This window comes from Bufo bufo, chromosome 3 (assembly GCF_905171765.1).
Source record: "Bufo bufo chromosome 3, aBufBuf1.1, whole genome shotgun sequence".
Taxonomy (NCBI): domain Eukaryota; kingdom Metazoa; phylum Chordata; class Amphibia; order Anura; family Bufonidae; genus Bufo; species Bufo bufo.
In genome coordinates this window covers 319379150-319398302 of record NC_053391.1, presented here as the reverse complement: position 1 = coordinate 319398302, position 19153 = coordinate 319379150, and the positions used below count along the sequence as shown (strand labels likewise).

Here is a 19153-nt window from a genome sequence, read left to right as displayed (position 1 = left end):
GCAGCATTAGTGATGAGGATCATAAACTGGTCAGGTGGAGATTCCACGAAACTCTGGATTAAGATGGAGAGGGAGCTCTCCCCACTAGATTTGTCAGTGGCGCCATGGCTTACCAACCGCCCAGCTCAAGAGAATTGGCCTTTTCTGGTGAGACATTCCCTGGCCTGCTGGGATCATTGGACCTCAAAGTTTCAGATTTCCCATAAAAAAGGTCCCATGACCCCAATTATGAGTAACCCTGATTTCATGGCAGGGGAAAAGACATCCAATTTCCTAATTTGGCATAAATCCCAATACCCGAGGATTCGTGACGCTATGACACAACAACGCTTGCGGGATTATGGGTCCCTAGTATCTGGTGATAGGCAGAATGGCTCCACATGGCTTGCATATGCTCAGATAAAGTCTTTCATACACAGTTTATTTGATCATAGGTCATACCCTGACATGACGCCTTTTGATAATATCTACGTGAAACCTGGTGACCATTACAAGCTAATCTCACAGTTGTATGGGATACTAATGGATAGTAGTAATCCTGATTTAGCCCCATTTTTTGGACGGTGGGAATCTGATCTACAGCTATCCTTATCAAAGGGGGATGTTCTGAAGGTGTGTACACTCTCTCATGGATTGTCTCTAGCTGCGCATGCAAAGGAGAAAAATTTCAAGATTTTATCTAGATGGTATTACTGTCCCTTGACTCTAAGTAAGATGTTCCCAAGTGTCTCTAACTTATGCTGGAGATGCAACTTAGCGGTGGGTTCAATGCTGCATATATGGTGGGAGTGTCCAATAATAAAGAAATTCTGGGACCAGGTATTTCTCATTTGCAACAAATTCACAGGTAAAACGGTTCCCAATTCCCCTAAGATTGCTCTGCTATCGCTTATTCCTGGCTCTATAGCTAGTATTAAGAAGAATCCGATAAGGTTTTTTCTGATAGCAGCGCGTATGGTTATTCCGCGCCAATGGAAAAAGACGGAGGCTCCCTCTCTCTGTGCATGGGCGTCCGAGATCAGATGTTTGTTACGAATGGAAGAACTTACGGCGATTTCACAGGGTACTGAGAGTATTTTTTATTGTAAATGGAACTCTTTGATGGATTTTGTCCATTCTCCTGATTTCTCAAGGCTAATAGGGGAACTTAGCAACATAGAGGGGAGGTAGTGACATGGGGTATAATAGTTCTATTGCCTGTATCTAGCATTGTAGTCCTTGATGTTAACCGCTTGTTAGTTTACACAGTGCATATAGACTCTCTTTTCCTTTTTGGACACACGAACATGTATGTTCCCCTTTTCTCTCCCCCCCCCCCCCCCCCCCCCCCCCGTTTTTGGTTTCTTTCCTTTTCTTTTCTTTCTTTTCTTTTAGCATGGGTTTGTACTGGGAGATAGTTCATCCTTAACTGGTACCAGTATAGCATCTCCCTTGATTTGTGTAGGGTCTATGAGGGTGAGAAACAAGATCACCAATCTGCTATATGATAAGAATATGGCAAAGTATCTGTGTATGTTATTATTGCTTTTTAATACTTTGTAAGTACCGATACCATTTGTTATTACTGACTGTTATTGACAATATGGATCCTGCGTGATCCTTTACTACTATTCTATAATAGTGTCATTTATTGCTTATGTACTTTTTGTTTGAAATCGACACCTTATGAAAATAATAAAGTGAAGTAAACATAAAAAAAAACCCTTGTGTATATGGATGGCCAGGCAGACCAAGCGGTTATTTAACCATGTAAATTATATATACATGAAGCTGTGTTGTGCATATGGTTCCTTTTGTTTCTCTTTTTGGAATTTCTTCATTATTTTATTGGGCATATAGAGGTAATTTCTTATTAAGCCCAGATAAACAGAAGGATACATGTACGGAACGGCTAGGATTCTGCTTGCTAGTCCATATATACATTTTTTATTAAACACATAATCAATTTTTTTTTATCTGGATTTTTACTATAACAGTCAAATAAATAAAAAAAATTCATTGTTTTTTTATCCATATAAAAAAATTATTTTGTGATGTATGGGGTTAAAATTAGGACCTGGAAGTTTTCAGTCTGCTACCACTAGTAATGATTTGAAATCACCCCCGCACCTGCTGACCCACTCCCATTTTTTTCTTACATAAGTGGTAACTCTAGAACACTCCTCAGTCATGAATAAGAACGTTGTCGTTTGAAACGCGTACACTGACAAGGGCATCACTGGTTATTAATCATTCTGTACCTCTGTACCTGATACATCATATGACCAAATAAAGGAACCTACGACTTCATCAATTTTGAGTACCGGATTTCCTTCCTTTCAACCTATTATAACAAGGCTTCATCCTTTATATCCGTGCACCTTGCAAGAAAAGGCGGGTGAGCTGGAATCCAATTACCGAGAGACTACTGGAGAAAGGACAGAAAATGGCAGCTATTGATGGCCACTACAAGGAGACAGCTTTTTGGGAAATACATCATGCTGCACTGTGGTATATGGTTCTGATTTGATGGTATTTTGCGCTATGGTATTGCTGACCCTGCCTACTTTTATTGCACCCCCCCCAGTTCAACATAGCCATTTTTTTTTTGAAGGCCACTTTATGTTCCAAGTCCGCCCCTGGATAAGGATTGTTCACAATCATTGGAAAGGCCAGGTGATGTAAATTTCAAAGCTTTATAAATACCCAGACTCCTCTAACCTTGTCCCAAAAACAGCAGCCATGGGTTTTTCTAAGCAGCTGTCTAACACTCTGAAAATGAAAATGGTTGAGGCCCACAAATTAGAAGGCTATAAGATAGCAAGGCATTTTCAGGTTGCCATTTCCTCAGTTCGAAATGTAATTATGAAATGGCATTTAACAGGAACAGTGGAGGAGGAGAGGACCTAGAAAATTTTCAGAAACAGCTGCTTATAGGAATGCTACAAAGGCAAATCAGAACCCCTGTTTCACTGCAAAATATTTAGCAGACTCTGGAGTTGTGTTAAATTGTTCTACTGTTCGGTGACCTGCACAAATATTGCCTTCATGGAAGAGTCATCAGAAGAAAACCTCTCCTGTACCCTCACCACAAAATTCACCGTCAGAAGTTTACAAAAGAACATCTAAAAAAGCCTGATGCATTTTAGAAACTAGTCCTGTGGACCGATGACGTTAAAATAGAACTCTTTGACCACAATGAGCAAAGGTATGTTTGGAGAAAAAAAGGGCCCAGAATTTCATGAAAAGAATGCCTATTATATCCAACTATTAAGCATGGGGGTGGATCAATAATGCTTTGAGGTTGTGTTGCAGCCAAGGGAACATTTCACAGGTAGAGGAAAGAATAGATCAGTGGTGTTGCGAGGGGGGTGCGGAGGGTGCTGTTATAGCCAGTGTACATCTATACACATGACAGCTGCCCCAACACACCCAGCTCTGTTATATCTAATACACGACAGCTGCCCCAGCACACTCAGCTCTACTATATCTCTATATATGACAGCTTCCCCAGCACACCCAGCTCTGCTACATCTATACACATGACAGCTGCCCCTGCACACTCAGCTCTGCTATATCTATATATCTCTAAGTATTACTATACAGTAGATAGATATATAGAGATATAGCAGGGCTGAGTGTGCTGGGGCAGCTGTCATGTGTATAGATGTAGCAGATCTGAGTGTGCTGGGGCAGCTGTCATGTGTATAGATGTAGCAGAGCTGGGTGTGCTGGGGCAGCTATCCTATATAGAGATATAGCAGGCTGAGTGCGCTGGGGCAGCTGTCATGTGTATGGATGTACACTAGCTATCAAAGCTATAAACGAGTCTACAGTAGAAGTCTCATATTTTTTCAGTCAGTGGCTATGCAGCTCTTATAGCTGTGTGGTTAAGTGCCTTGCCTCTGATACAGAAGGTAGATGGGGGGGGGGGGGGGATGGCACTATGATACTGGCACATGGGGGGGAGAGAGGCACTTGATACTGTCACTTTTGGGGGGGGGGGGGAGATGGCACTATGATACTGGGACATGGGGGGGAGAGGCACTTGATACTGGCAAATGGGGGGGGGTTTGGCACTTGATACTGGCCCATGGGGGGTTGGCACTATGATACTGGCACATGGGGGGGGTTGGCACTATGATACTGGCACATGGGGGGGTTGGCACTATGATACTGGCACATGGGAGGTGGGAAGGAGAGAGGCACTTGATATTGGAACTTTTGGGGGGGGAGAGATGGCACTATGATACTGGGACATGGGGGGAGAGATGGCACTATGATACTGGCACTTTGGGGGGGGGGGCGAGATGGCACTATGATACTGGGACATGTAGGGGGGAGGAGAGAGGCACTTGATGCTGGCACATGATGGGGGGCATCTATGGGGACACTTACTGGAACATTATATGGGGGCACTAGGCCGGCAGCCTATCAGAGACGGGACACTGAGGGCATCTACTGGGGCGCTATATATGGGGCATTTTATACTGGTACATTATGGGGGGCACTAGCAGGAAGGGGGGAGAAGAGCACTATTGGGGAATTTACTGGGGGCACTATATAGGGGTATTTTATACTGGCACATTATGGGGGCACTATGGAGACATTAGCTCAACTGGGGGCATTACAAGGGGGTATTTTTTGCACTGTCACATTAAAAGGAGAATTATTTCTACTGGGGGAGCAGGGCATTATGGTGGGCTTTATTACTCCCCCATGGTATAACCCCCTAGTGGCACCACTAGCCTCTCCCTGCTCTGCTATCCCTCTGCCCCTTCTCCAAATCTTTATTATGAAATCTTTCTCATTAGGATAAAACACATCAGCTCCACCGAGCCCCCAAGCCAAAGTGTTGAAGTGGTGTCTGAGATCCCCAAGGGCTAAGCCATGTGATTGTAATTTTTCATGTGAAATATGTCTATGTTATACACATATAGCATACATACCATACACTGTGCCACACAATATACAGTATACCTCTACACTGTGTAGTCTGTTCTATAAGCACCATTGTTTTGTGGCAGCGGACAGAAAATAATCTGGAAGTGCCCCTCCTGAGACCAGGCTCTGACTGCTAGGGGGAAGGGTCTACTGAGCTAACGGATGCCCCCCCTACGGCAGTAGCACCACCATAGCCCCCATATACCACACCGGGTGAAACCAGCCCTAGCAACGCCACTGGAATAGATTTAATGAAATTCCTGCAAATTCTGGAAGCAAACATAACAGCAACTGTAAAAAAGCTGAAGTTGAAAATAGGATGGCTTCTAGAAATGGATAATGATCCTAAACACACCTCAGAATCCACAATAGACTACCTCAAAAGGCGCAAGCTGAAGGTTTTACAATGGCCCTCACATTCCCCTGATCTGAACATCACAAAAAATCGGTGGATAGACCTCAAGAGCAGTGCATGCAAGACAGCCCAGGAATCTCACAGAACTGGAAGACTTTTGCAAGGAAGAATGGATGAAAATCCCACAAACAAGAATTGAAAGACTCTTGGCTGGCTACAAAAAGCATTTAAAAGGCTGTGATACTTGCCAAAGGGGGTGCTACTAGGTACTAACCATGCAGGGCAGGGTGCCAAAAGTTTTGCTTTGGGCACTTTTTCTTTTTTGTTATATTTAAAATGTAAATGATAAAAAAAAAAAATTATATATATATTATAATTAGGTTACATTCACAAGACCATAGTGTTTTGCGGATCCACAAAACACGGATAGCGGCAGTGTGAGTTCCGCAATTTGAGAACCGCACTGTGGAGGTGCAGCACTATGAAGTGCCTTTTGCGCTGTGGCATTAGAAGAATTTTGATATCTTTAACTTTTAGTCTAACCAGACTGTCTATTACTCTATAATTCCTCTAGCGCTGTTCTATGGAAACAGCAGGTTTAAAGAGCACACCAAATGCATGAAATAACTTCTTTATTAACTTCAACTTTGCTTCATATAACACTGCCGCCTCCGCAGCAGATAGTCCATGTACAAAACACGTGTTGCATAAAAATTCATAAAATGGCGGTATGCATAAGATGGTGGTTCAACTGTTCAATCTTGTCATTCAACAAAAATGGTGGATATATTTTTCTCTTCAGGATCTGTACTGTCACTTTAAGTTATTTAAGCACTTTATGATCTCTCTAAGAGGTATATCTGAGGTCTAACTAATAGTTCACTTGCAGTATGCAGTTAGCAGTGACTTCGCAGATTGGTTGAGAATGATCTGGTATGGTTGTATGCAATTTGTATTGCAATATGTAATCTGAATGCTTGCAATTTGTAGCTTGCAATTTGTATTTGCAATTGTATTTGCAATTGAATTTGAATTGTGAACTTTGTAGTTTGCAATTGTATGGTTGCATATGGTGGAACTGTAAGTAAACACATATATAACTGGTTCAGTATACAGTTCTAATCACAATACTAACAATATGAACATTATATAACAGTTTTAACTACCTATTTTGGCATCTTGTTCCCATAAAACTCAGCCCTCAGTGGAGTGAATGTCTCTTCAGCTCCTGTCTCTGGTGAATAATGATTCTAGCAGCAAGAGCTGAGGGAATTCCCAGACAGGCTGTGAGTGAGGCTGGCTCTGATTGGTGAAAACTCTTGCTGTGTGAGAAGCTGGCTGTGATTGGTCTAGACTTCTGCCCAGCAACAACAGATTAACACTATGCTTTCTGTTGTTTCTGCTGTGTCACTGAGCTTACCTTACACTACATTACAAAATGAATCTTAAAGGAATATTATCTTTTTCTGCTTCTGTTAACACAAAATATAAGTTATATAACATCCAAAACATGATGTCACAGTAAATAACTCTGCTTTTGTCTTTAACACATAAACATAGGAACTGTATTAAGGTTATTGGAAGGTTTAGCTGTATACACATATAAGCTATACTAGCAACCTAGGACAGGTCTTAGCTGGCCAGCTACACGCACATGGCCGCAACTATAACAGAAAATGTCTATTCTTGTCCGTGATTGCGGACAAGAATAGGACATGCTTTATCTTTCTTTGAGGGGCCGTGGAATGGAACCACGAATGCGGACAGCAAGCGGTGTGCTGTCCACATCTTTTACACTCCCATTGGAATGAATGGGTCCACACCTGTTCTGCAAAATTATGGAACGGATGCGGATCCATTCATACGGCCGTCTGAATAAGCCCTTAAGCTGACTTGTAGACAGGTTTGTTTATAAGGTTGAAGACACACACACACACACAGACTTTCTGTGTCCCCAGGCAGAGAGACTGACTGACCTCCTGGCTCTGTTATATCCCCACCCTCTGTGCTGCTTCATTCAATACCTCACAGGTGAGAGGCTTTCACCTGCTACTTCACATAGGAGAGGAATCTTGGGCAAATATACCTCCTTTCCACCAATTATTCCTGTATTAGTGTTGCAATATATATTTATATATATTACACTTGTTAGTAACACTTTTGCAATGCACAATAACACTATTGCAAACACAGTAAAACTTCTTTCTGGGGTCTGAAAGTAGCTTATTTACAATCTGTCCTCAGGACACAAACATAATTGCGACACAGCAGAGGCTGGGACACAGTACAATAGGGTCTGAAGACTGTATAAGGTCTAGGTCTAGTATGGGGTTTGTATTGATTTAGGGTACTTTCACACTTGCGGCAGAGGATTCCGGCAGGCAGTTCCGTCGATGGAACTGCCTGCCGGATACGTCAAAACATATGCAAACTGATGGCATTTGTCAGACGAATCAGGATCCTGATCCGTATGACAAATGCATTGAAATGCCGGATCCGTATCTCCGGTGTCATCCGGAAAAACAGATCCGGGATTTATTTTTTTTCACATTTTTTGCGGTCTGAGCATGCGCAGACCGCAATGCCGGATCCGTTTTGACAGAACACTCGGGGCCGGATCCGGCATTAATGCATTTCAATGAGAAAAAATGTTCCGGAATTTTGGACGGAGATCAAACGGCAGCATGCTGTGGTATTATCTCCGTCCTGAAAAGGCATAAAGACTGAAGACATCCTGAACGGATTGCTCTCCATTCAGAATGCATTAGGATAAAGCTGATCAGTTCTTCTCCGTTATCGGAAATGAATAACGCTAGTGTGAGTCTATAGTCTATGGTATTCTCTGGGATCTGTTTTTATTTTGGTGACTATTTCGTGGTCTTGAGTCTATATTTATTCTGGGAGTTGAGTCTGAATACACTTTGGGGTTTGGTGTGAAGTATATCTTTATTTTTGAGGGTGTGATACAGAATAGAATACTTACGGGCAGCAAATGTTAAAAATGTAATTGCATCACCTAACATATTCTATATGTAGGAATCTCCCTGATGTAACAAATGAAAGGTGGTGAATTACGAGCTGTGTATGCTGTGTTTATGCTATGTATAGTAAATTTATGCAGTATATGCTTGTGCTTGTAAGTGAACTAAAATTACCAGCTCTGTCTACTGCACAATGTACAGAGCTGTACAGTTCCAGCTTGTACTTGGGCAGAAGCTAAAACAAAGCAGCCGATCTGATCTTGATGCCCTATCCTGAGTATAGGCTGTCACGACCACCCGCGTTTAAATCAGACTTATGACCGCCAGAACACCCCAGCAGGGAGTCAGTCCTGGACCCCCCTTATTTTCTGCTGCCACCACGTTCGTGAGTGAACGACTCTGTAATTGTAGGGATAGGGGTTCAGACCACTCACAGATCAGCCCCGATACCACGCTACAACACCAATCGAGTCATAAAACAGTTATGTCTCTCATATCAGTCAACTATAAAAACAGGTAGGTCTCTTCAAGGCGTACAAGTACTTTGTTGCAGTGGGGCTTAAAGCGATAAGAGAGAGACAATTGAAAAGATATGAGAATATCTTTTACTTTAAGTAACACAGAAGTGAAACAAACAATGCATACAAAAATTTACAGAAAAAGATTACAATAGCAAGCTGGGAAGCATGTGGAAAATAAACAGGGATAAAAAGAGAAATTACTATCTTGGATTTTGCCTAAGCAAAATCCAGGCACAAAACTTACGTTCCAACGGACAGCCTATCGGCGATGTGACCACAGAGCAAAAAGCTCCCCTCTCCCATTGCGCACAGACTTTTATGCCCCATTTTGTGGGGGGTAGGCCCAGCCAATCGCTGACCAAGGGCTGCACGGTGGGTGTTCCTGAAGGGGGGTTTGGGAGGGCTTGTTCGGCCCTCCCTGCTGCTGGCCAGGCCAGTTTTCCCTAATTTTACAAAAAATGGCCCATAACTTTGCCACACGTGCTGGGTCCCCAATGAATTTATGGACGATTCCATGGATGACACCACACCTCTCTCCCCTCTAGATGACTAGTAACCCATTTCCCAGTCTGGGAAGACCGCAGAGCTGCCAAGTTTGGACTCTCCCGGTTCCTCTGGGTGAGAGGTGCATTTTGAGTGTACCTACATATATATATATATATTTTTCATTTTTACATCACCTCTCCAGAGGAATCATTTATTCATATTTCTGCAATACTAGCTGACACGACACAAAGTGTGACCATGAGACGTGAAAGCAAGAAGAAGTCCATAGAAGATTCCCGATGGGACACAAACTGCAAGTGGGTCTTCAGAATTACAGCTTCTTCAGCCAATCCAAGTTGGGCCCAACTTTGTCAGAGGGATGGCTGGGGATATCTGGCATGTTCCCATCATCTCGAACTGGGACTGGGTAGTTATACGGTACTACTTGGTTGTACATGGAGGCGCATTTGGTGTAAGGACTGATAAAAGGGAGTACAAGAGCCAAAATTCCAATGCCAGCGGACACAGTTATGACAGGTTCTTTATTCCAGGCATTTTTCAGGAATGCACCCACTCTAGAGAGCACAGCCATCTTTCCCTCTGACCTGCGACCGGAAGCGGAAGTGAGTGTACCTACATTTTTGTGTTATAATTCCATATAGCCCAAATATGCTTTTTGGGGTTCTCAGAGCACGGTTCACATGTCTCTCCTTATGCGCTCCCCCCTCCCAGCTCTCTCTGCTTCTGATGTGTAAATTGACCAGGCTGCAAGGAAGGGCCAACTAGCATGTGTTTAACTTTCGTGGTTTCAAAGTGGCCAGGAGACACATGGTCTGGTATTTGTCCTTTGAAGCTATCCGAGGTGTGAGGTGATCTCAGCAGGGGGTGATTAGAGTCTGTGGTCTACAAAGGACTACAGGAACAGCCATATATGGACGTCCTGTTCCCTGGCTAGAAGCGGTTAATTTTTTTTAAACTGACAGTCAACTGGATTCTACTCATAAAACATTTTTATTAATAAGATCCGGTCCTGGAAACTCCTTTAACTCCTTCAGTACTGAGCCATTTTTCACCTTAACCCATAGGGTACTGTGTTTCAAATCCCAGTGCTGTACAGCTACGGCACTGATCGGGCGGGCCCTTGGGGGGTATTTATTTCAGTTTTACACAATAAAAGCATTTAAAAAATAAAAATGTTTTTGTGTCATTTTCTGAAAGTAATATTTTTTTGGGGGGCGATTGTGTTATGTAGGCGCTCGTCCATCCTAAAAGTTACAGCAGGTGAGGGGCCGATGCCGACGGCCAGCCATCCTGAAAAGGGAGGCGGGAGACCGGCAACATTTTGCGAACTCTGGGGGGGGGGGGGGGGGGGGGGTTGGATTAAACAATATTTTTATACATTTCACAAGGATCTGATCCCCACAGTCATGAAATGTGGGGATTAGAACCTTATACCGGCTGGTCCATCCTCTGATTGGCTAATCTGTAGGGACTAGCCAATCAGAGCGGTCACCGGCCCCGGACCACCCTTATTGGACCCGGGCCAGTTAGCAATTACGGACAAGAATAGGACATGCTCTATATTTTTTGCAGGGCCGCGGAACGGAACAACGGATGCGGACAGCACACATTGAAATGAATGGGTCTGCACCCGTTCCGCAAAAATGCAGAACGGGTGTGGAACAAAACATGCGGAACAAAAGTCAGTGCAGTCCATGACGTACAGGTACATCATGGTGGCTTAAGGGGTTAACTAGACAGTTGACTCATGCAATAATCTACACCTGCTAATAGCAGGCATATATTACATTTTCTGAGTTTAGGACAGTCCAAAATGCATCAGATTTATGCATTTTGGAGGCTTTATTAGGCTTTTAATAGATTTGATAAAGTCTCTCCAACAACTTCTTTTTTTAAGACTAGCGTGTGGAACATCGGTCTTAATAATTCTGTCCTTTTGCGTTTCGTTCCATAGCTTTAAAATGATCAAACATATAAACAAAATACATAGAAATCTTTCCTGCTTACAGTTACCCTTGTGATACAGGCATATTGTATTGCATGTGGTTATGACAACACCAGAAGATAACATTTCGCAACTTGTCACACCAACTATTTCACTTGGGATTTAATGAGCTGTCACTGCAGCTGTCCACTGTCTATAGACAAGGCTCTGTTCCATGCGTTGTTTTCCACCAGGTTTCTTTTGCTGTATTATGGCCAGAATCGCATGGCATGATGCACAATTCTATGTGGTAAAAACTTATGGAAGCCTATAATGGACCCATCGTACATCAGTGAGATCTGGAACAAATCTGTCACAAAATATATCCAGATTCAGTATACCTATCATGACACCTGCACAAAGCCATAATGCTAATGTGAATTTGCCACAGAAAGGCTGTTTCTTTTTTGAGGGGCTGCTTTTTTAAGCAGATGCTATTCATACACTGAACAGTAGCAACTATTTGTACTAAATGTGGCAGGTGTACAAAGTAGTGCTTAATAACTATCATTTTCAAAAAAAGTACAGCCATTTTTTTAACAAAAAATAAATAAAAAGTGATAATTTCTTATTGTGGCCATTTAGGCTGGATTGGCAGGCCATCTACTGCATATGGGGGCCCCCCAACTCTCCCTTAATGACATATGCTGGGGGACTAAAGGGTTGGATAGTTGAATTTCAAAAGCCTGATCCTTTTGTTCTCTGCAAGATATGCTGCTGTTGAAGGTATCTGGCAGCAGCTATCTCCACCTTTAGGAAACATGGCTGTTTGGATGAGCTGAGCATGCATGTGTATGGAGGGGTTGGGAGAGACAGCTGTTGGCTGAACAAGCCTTTGGCAGATAGTTGTATGTGTTTGACCAGACTAACGATATGGCCACACAGTCAGATTTCCTGATGCAGTTTTGGAGGCTAAAATCAGAAGTAAATTCTTCTTTTATAATCCAGTCCTGATGTTGGCTTCCAAAACTGCATGTAGAAACCTGAACGTATGGCCATCCCTAAGTGTTTTTATGCCAGGCTATGAACTCCACTGATTTTTGCAGACACTGTAACAAGAAAAATCTAGTTCCTATCCTGCTAGACCCTTTCTCTTCAGAAACTACAAGTTTGTACACTTTTTGATGCAGGGATGTGGTGATTCTCAAGTAATAAAAAATATTAATTTCGGTATGGAGATATGCTTTTATTTTCAAAACTTTCTTATTCCAGGTGATCCTATTGGCAGCATGTTTATTGCACCTGGAGTATCTCCTTGGAAAACTACTTTACCAGGAGTAGCGAATGGAGCTAACAATCCTGGAATCAGAGTGTTTGAGTATGACCGGAAAAACCTTCAGGTTCTAGTAAGTAGTCTTTGTACATACACAAGACTAGAATTTACTATTTCCTTAGTTGCTGTTGGATACAGCATACACAATTACATAATGGATTTTCTATGGATTAAACTAGAGGCTCATCTCAAGAAATTAGAATATCACCAAAAAGTTTATTTATTTCAGTAATTCAATTCAAAAAGTGAAACTCATATGTTGTATAGGTTCATTACACACAGAGTGATCTATTTTAAGTGTTTATTTCTGTAAAAAGTCTGTACAGTCTGTACAGTATACACAGTAAAGTCTGTACAGTATACACAGTCAGTACTTGGGGGGAGCTCCTTTTGCATTAATTACTGCATCAATGCGGCGTGGTATGGAGGCAATCAGCCTGTGGCACTGCTGAGGTGTTAATGACGCCCAGGTTGCTTTTATAGCAGCCTTCACCTTGTCTCCGTTATTGGGTCTGGTGTGTCTCATCTTCCTCTTGACAATACCCCATAGATTCTATGGTCTATGGTCAGGTGAGTTTGCTGGCCAATCAAGCACAGTAATAGCATGGTTATTAAACCAGTTATTAGTAAATTTGGCAGTGTAGGCAGGAGCCAAGTCCTGCTGGAAAATTACATCAGCATCTCCATAAAGCTTCTCAGCTCAGTAGAGAGAAGCATGAAGTGCTCTAAAATGTCCTGGTAGACAGCTGCGCTGACTTCGGACTTGATATAACATAGTGGACCAACACCAGCAGATGACATGATAGCTCTTCAAACCATCACTGTCTGTGGAAACTTCACACTGGACCTCAAGCAACTTGGATTGTGTGCCTCTATACTCTTCCTCCAGACTCTGGGACCTTGATTTCCAAATGAAATGTAAAATTTACGTTCATCTGACAACAGGACTTTGGACTACTGAGCAACAGCCCAGTCCTTTTTCTCCTTAGCTCAGATAAGATGCTTCAGACGTTGTCTCTGGGTCATGAATGGCTTGATACAAGGAATGTGACAGCTGTAGCCCATGTCCTATGTCTGTGTGTTGTGGCTTTTGACTCCAGCCACAGTCCATCTCCCTCAAATCCTTGAATGGCCTTTTCTTGACAGTCCTTTCAAGGCTACAGTTATCCCTGTTGCTTGTGTTTCTTTTTCCACCACACTTTTTCCTTCCACTCAACTCTCCATTAATATGCTTGTATACAGCACACTGTGAACAGCCAGCTTCTTTAGCAATGACTTTTATGGCTTACCCTCTGTCACGGCAGTTTCACGGTCTCGGTATGGTGCACCGTGACACGTTGCCGTGCATGCCGTTGGCAGGGGCAACGTGTGGTTATTGGCATGTGTGTGATCTGCTTTTGTTTCCCCTGTTCCTTCCTTGGCTGGTGCGTGAGGGGGTTAACCACCTTTTTGGGAGTGGTCACTAGGTGCTTCTTATACCTGTGGCTGGAGGCCAGGAGTCAGTTGTACTCCAGCCTTGGTGTGTGCTGGAGTTATGCTCCTGGTCTGAATTTGCCATCTTCCAGTGTGAGGGACACCTAGTGGGACATCAATGTCATCCGGTTGTTTCCCCGTGTCACCTTCCCTTCCTATTATGTTTCTATGTGTTGTGTTGTTGGTATGGGTTGGTGTTTGATGTCTAGTCGTTGTTACATGTCTGGTTGTATTTGTTGCCCAGCATGTTTGTTAGACATCCCCCGTATCTGTTGTTGCCTCCGGAAGGGGGTGTCAGGGTTCCCCGGAGCGGAGCCCACGTAATGCATTGGGTGAAACGCGTTGGGATGAAGGGACCTATACTTTGAATGTTATGATCATTGCAAGAAGAAGGTGCCTTTCAGCAAATAATTTAATCCAACATTGCAGAAATTGCACTGAGCGTACATTTATTGTTATGTATTCAGCATTTATCCATCTTGATGTACTCAGCATTTATTATTTTCAGTATTTATAGAAGGTCATTGAATAGACCCGCTTTACTGCACCTTATCCAGGTTGCCCCTAAAATTCTTCTTCAGGGCCATCCAAGGGTTTTAGGAGGTTCCTGAACACGGGATCGCCCCTATTGGGGCGGCCTTTCCGTTCTCTAGGCCTGCTATACAGCATAGGGTGAGTATGAGGGAAAGGTCCCCACTTTACCACCGAAACCTTGACTACAGTACTACCCCATCCCATATTGTGGAATATTTATCACTATATCTACTTGTTCACATTTGTTTTGATTTATTATTTCAGTTTTTTTTTGAATAAAGGCTACATTTTAAATTAGGGTGGTACTCTGTGAATAGTCTATTTGGATTCATACCACCTGAGTATATTCACCCTCTGACGGGTTACTGTCTTAGCTACTAAACCAGACTGAAGGCTTTAAAGTCTTAGGAAACCTTTGCAGGTGTTTTGTGTTGATTAGCTAATTGTGACACCATGAATCTACAATATTGAACTTTTTCATAATATTCTAATTTTCTGATTTGCTTACTTCATTGTTTTTCATTAGCTGTATGCCATAATCATCAACATTAAGAGAAATACAATGAGGAACAGAAGTATTTGAACACCCTGCGATTGTGCAAGTTCTCTTACTTAGAAATCATGGAGGGGTCTCAAATTCACATTGTAGGTGCATTCCCACTCTGAGAGACAGAATAAAAAAATAAAAAATTATTCAGGAAACCACATTGCATGATTTTTAAAGAATGTATTTGTCTTGCACTGCTGAACATAAGCATTTGAACACCTGAGAAAATCAGTGTTAATATTTGGTACAGAAGCCTTTGTTCGCAATTACAGAGGTCAAACGTTTCCTGTAGTTTTTGACCAGGTTTGCACACACTGCAACAGGGATTTTGTCCCACTCCTCCACACAGATCTCCTCTATATCTGTCAGCTTTCGGGGCTGTCGCTGAGCAACAGGGAGTTTCTGATATGCTTCTTACGGAGCCACTCCTTGGTTATCCTGGCTGTGTGCTTTGGGTCGTTGTCATGTTGGAAGACCCAGCCACGACTCATCTTCAATTCTCTGACTGAGGGAGGTTGTTGCTCAAAATCTCACAATAAATAACCCCATTCATCCTCTCCTTAATACAGTGCAGTCGTCCTGTTCTCTTCACGGAAAATCACCCCCAAAGCATGATGTTACCACCCCCATGCTTCACAGTAAGGATGGTGTTCTTGGGATGCAACTCATCCTTCTTTTTCCTCCAAACACGACGAGTAAAGTTCAGACCAAAAAGTTCTACTTTGGTCTCATCTGACCACATGACTTTCTCCCATGCCTCCTCTGGATCATCCAGATGGTCATTGGCAAACTTCAGACGGGCCTGGACATGTAATGACTTGAGCAGGGGAACCTTCCGTGCAATGCATGGTTTGAAAACATGATGGCGTAGTGTTCTACTGACAGTGACCTTTTGAAACTGTGGTCCCAGCTCTCTTCAGGTCATTGACCTGTTCTGGGCTGATCCCTCACCTTTCTTTTCATCAGTGATACCCCACGAGGTGAGATCTTGCATGGAGCCCCAGTCCAAGGGAGACTGACTTTAGTCTCTTCCATTTTCTAACAAATGCTCCAACAGTTGATCTATTTTCACCAAGCTGCTTGGCAATTGCCCCATAGCCCTTTCCAGCCTTGTGGAGGTCCACAATTGTGTCTCTGGTGTCTTTTGACAGCTCTTTGGTCTGGCCCATGGTAGTAGTTGACGTCTGACTGACTGCGGGGTGGACAGGTGTTTTTAAAGAGCTTAGACAGGTGCTACTAAGTTAGATTAATGAGTGGAGTAGAGGTGGACTTTTTAAAGGCACAGTAAGAGGTCTTTGAGAGCCAGAATTCTTGCTGTTTCTCAGGTGTTCAAATACTTATGTTCAGCAGTGCAAGACAAATAAATTCTTTAAAAATCATACAATGTGATTTCCTGATTTTTTTATATTTTTTATTCTGTCTGAGTGGGAATGCACCTACAATGTGAATTTTAGACCCCTCCCTAAGTAAAAGAACTTGCAAAACCGCGGAGTGTTAAAATACTTCTGTTCCTCACCGTAAATGCTTGAAATAGATCACTCTATATGTAATGAATCTATAATATATATATTTCACTTTTTGAATTGAATTACTGAATTAAATTAACTTATCAATGATATTCTAATTTATTGAGATGCACTAGAATCTATTGGGAAGTTCGGTGCATGCTGCTTTCCAGAATATATATATATATATTATACAATATCATACATGTTAAAAAATATCTGTGCAGTTACCTTTCCACTATGAATTGGCCTGTGAAATACTTTAGCCAACATAAAGCTAGAATGTGGTAACAACAACCACTTTAAATTAGAGGAACTTTACAAAATTTTGGCGATACCTCTATGAGGAAATCTAAGTGCATAGAGGATGCTGGGGTGGCTTGGTGGTGATGCTTTATTTCCTCCTTTCTAGTAAAGTTCCGCAAATAACCATAGTTTCTCTGTAACTGAAAGGAAAAGTAGGATTTGTCCAAGTTATAACCAGTTGCCACCTTGTCAAATATAAGATGTTGAAAATGTATTTAAATGTCCTCATCATTATGTTTACAGGATATGGTCACATACTACCTGAACCTCACATTTGCAAATATAGAATCTCCAAGATGGGAGAAGGAGTATCGTCTAACAGAAGCATTTTTGGTGCCAGATGGCTCTCCCCAGTCTATGCACAAAGTATTGGAGAAAATATCTAAGGACCAATGCTTTTTACAAAAGTACTATGAATATAACTCAGTCAGCTATGATTTGGAAACCTGTGAGGAGTCTTGTAAAATTGATCATGTTTGTGCTATTCGTGAAGTGGACTTCACAAAGTACGATGAATGTGTAAAGAACAGTATCTCGTCTTTAAAGCCTGTCTCTCATATAGCAACGATGATGATGATGCTCGTCTGTCTCTTTCTGAAGTAAACCCACAAAACAGCTCTCAGTTCAAAATAGAAGACAGTTCTTGGGACAGATTATTCTTAATCCTTGCTAATAAAGCTTTTGGCACTATGTAAAAACTGAATTTGAGTAAATTTGTAAAATATTATGGTGAATGGCTCTAATAATATATATTCTTCTGAAACAAACACATAACTCTACCCCAGGACTGACTTTTTTACTGTACAGGTGTCAATACATCTTTCATAGCTGTCAACCGAACCACAGTGTTTTTCTATGTAAAAACCTGCACCTGACTATTTTCTGGTGGACTTTTGTGCCACGTGTGAAGATACCCATACTCATTCACTTTGCAGGTACTGTACAATGCTGCAGATTTTCTTCACAAGAATCCACAACGGCACATCTACAGCATTGCAGTCACATTTGGACATAGCCCATTTCAGTCTTCTAAAAAGCGCTTGTCAAAACAACCCTATTCAGATAAATGTCATATACTGACAGGCTTCTTCTAAACCACTACACAGCCGGAATAGGAGGCATAGAGATTTAGCTTAATACAAGTAATGGTCCATTTACACATACCGACAATTTTGGGCTATTATCGGGGATAAGCTTTTGTAGAAACTCTTGTTCCCAATAATAGGCCTGTATAAAAGGTGCCAGCGATCATCTGAGCAAACAATCCTTCTCCCAGTCATGGCGCATGCCCTCTTTACAGAAGGTCCATAGCCAGGACCCGAATGATGGAGCTCACCATATCGTATGCCATACCAAGCGATTAAAAGTGATCCCATGTTTGCTGACTAAACTATTCCTGTATTGGCAGAATGGGGTGGCTCTACTAATCAATGGGGATGGGATGGTGCTCAATATCTCAGTGTGAACTCCACACACCAAAAATTAATGCAGAAACATAGTTAAGGAAGATATGGCACTCACTGCGCATGCGCAGTTCTTTCCATAAGGCTGATACCAGCACAGGGAAGGAACATGTGGCAAAACCAACCTCGCCACTGGGTTTTGGAGGGGCCTGGCTGCTGGCCTCTTGCCTCAGGATTATGGCCCATACTAACTTTTAAACCCCTGAACCTATTCAAGTGAATTTTGGATAGGTTTGTCCCTAGGTTATACTGGTTAAATTGATGTAAGTTATATGTATGGACAATGTAAACTCACAAAGTTGTAACAATTTATAATAAGTATAGCTTGTCAGCTTGGGAGATAGTTGAGTGGATAGACAGAGGGGAGGAATATGCTGGGTGTGTTTCTATTGTCCCATTGTGCCATTGTGTGTTTAAATGGTGATGTCTGTCCTGTTGTTCCCACATGTGTATTGGCGATTTCCCTTTGTCCTGAGAGATAATTGGATTGCTCCTCGGTTGTCTCCAGGACAGAGAGGAGGAAACCATGATGCATTGTGGGGATGTGTTGTGTCTGTATCCTGAATTGCTACATATCTGTCCTGTGTCGCAGTCTCCCTTCTGGTCCCCTAGGGGCGTGAACGATTGGTTGCTGTACTTACATTGTATGTGTTGTAACATATTGATTGGTTGTATTTCAAAACCCTGTGGGCGGACCTGTATTTGCAACAACTGTAATAAAAACCAGGCTGGGTGTGCCATCACTTCAGACCACTGCTTGACCCTCAACACGGAGCCTTGT

General features: G+C 42.3%; 2 protein-coding genes across 3 annotated transcripts in view; one reads left to right on the top strand and one right to left on the bottom strand.

Annotated features, from left to right (window-relative positions):
* SMPDL3B (sphingomyelin phosphodiesterase acid like 3B) overlaps window positions 1-18303 on the top strand; it is a 123227-nt gene extending 104924 nt beyond the window's left edge. For both annotated transcript variants that reach the window (XM_040424333.1, XM_040424334.1), the window contains exons 8-9: window positions 12484-12617; window positions 17153-18303. In XM_040424333.1, the coding sequence (XP_040280267.1) occupies window positions 12484-12617; window positions 17153-17512 (494 nt within the window). In that variant the 3' untranslated portion in view covers window positions 17513-18303. The remainder of the gene's footprint in view (window positions 1-12483; window positions 12618-17152) is intronic.
* Window positions 9462-9875, bottom strand: LOC120995251 (NADH dehydrogenase [ubiquinone] 1 alpha subcomplex subunit 3-like). Its single transcript, XM_040424335.1, has one exon. The coding sequence runs from the start codon at window positions 9856-9858 to the stop codon at window positions 9598-9600; it is 261 nt and encodes an 86-aa protein (XP_040280269.1). The 5' UTR covers window positions 9859-9875; the 3' UTR covers window positions 9462-9597.
* Window positions 18304-19153: the final 850 nt, after the last annotated feature.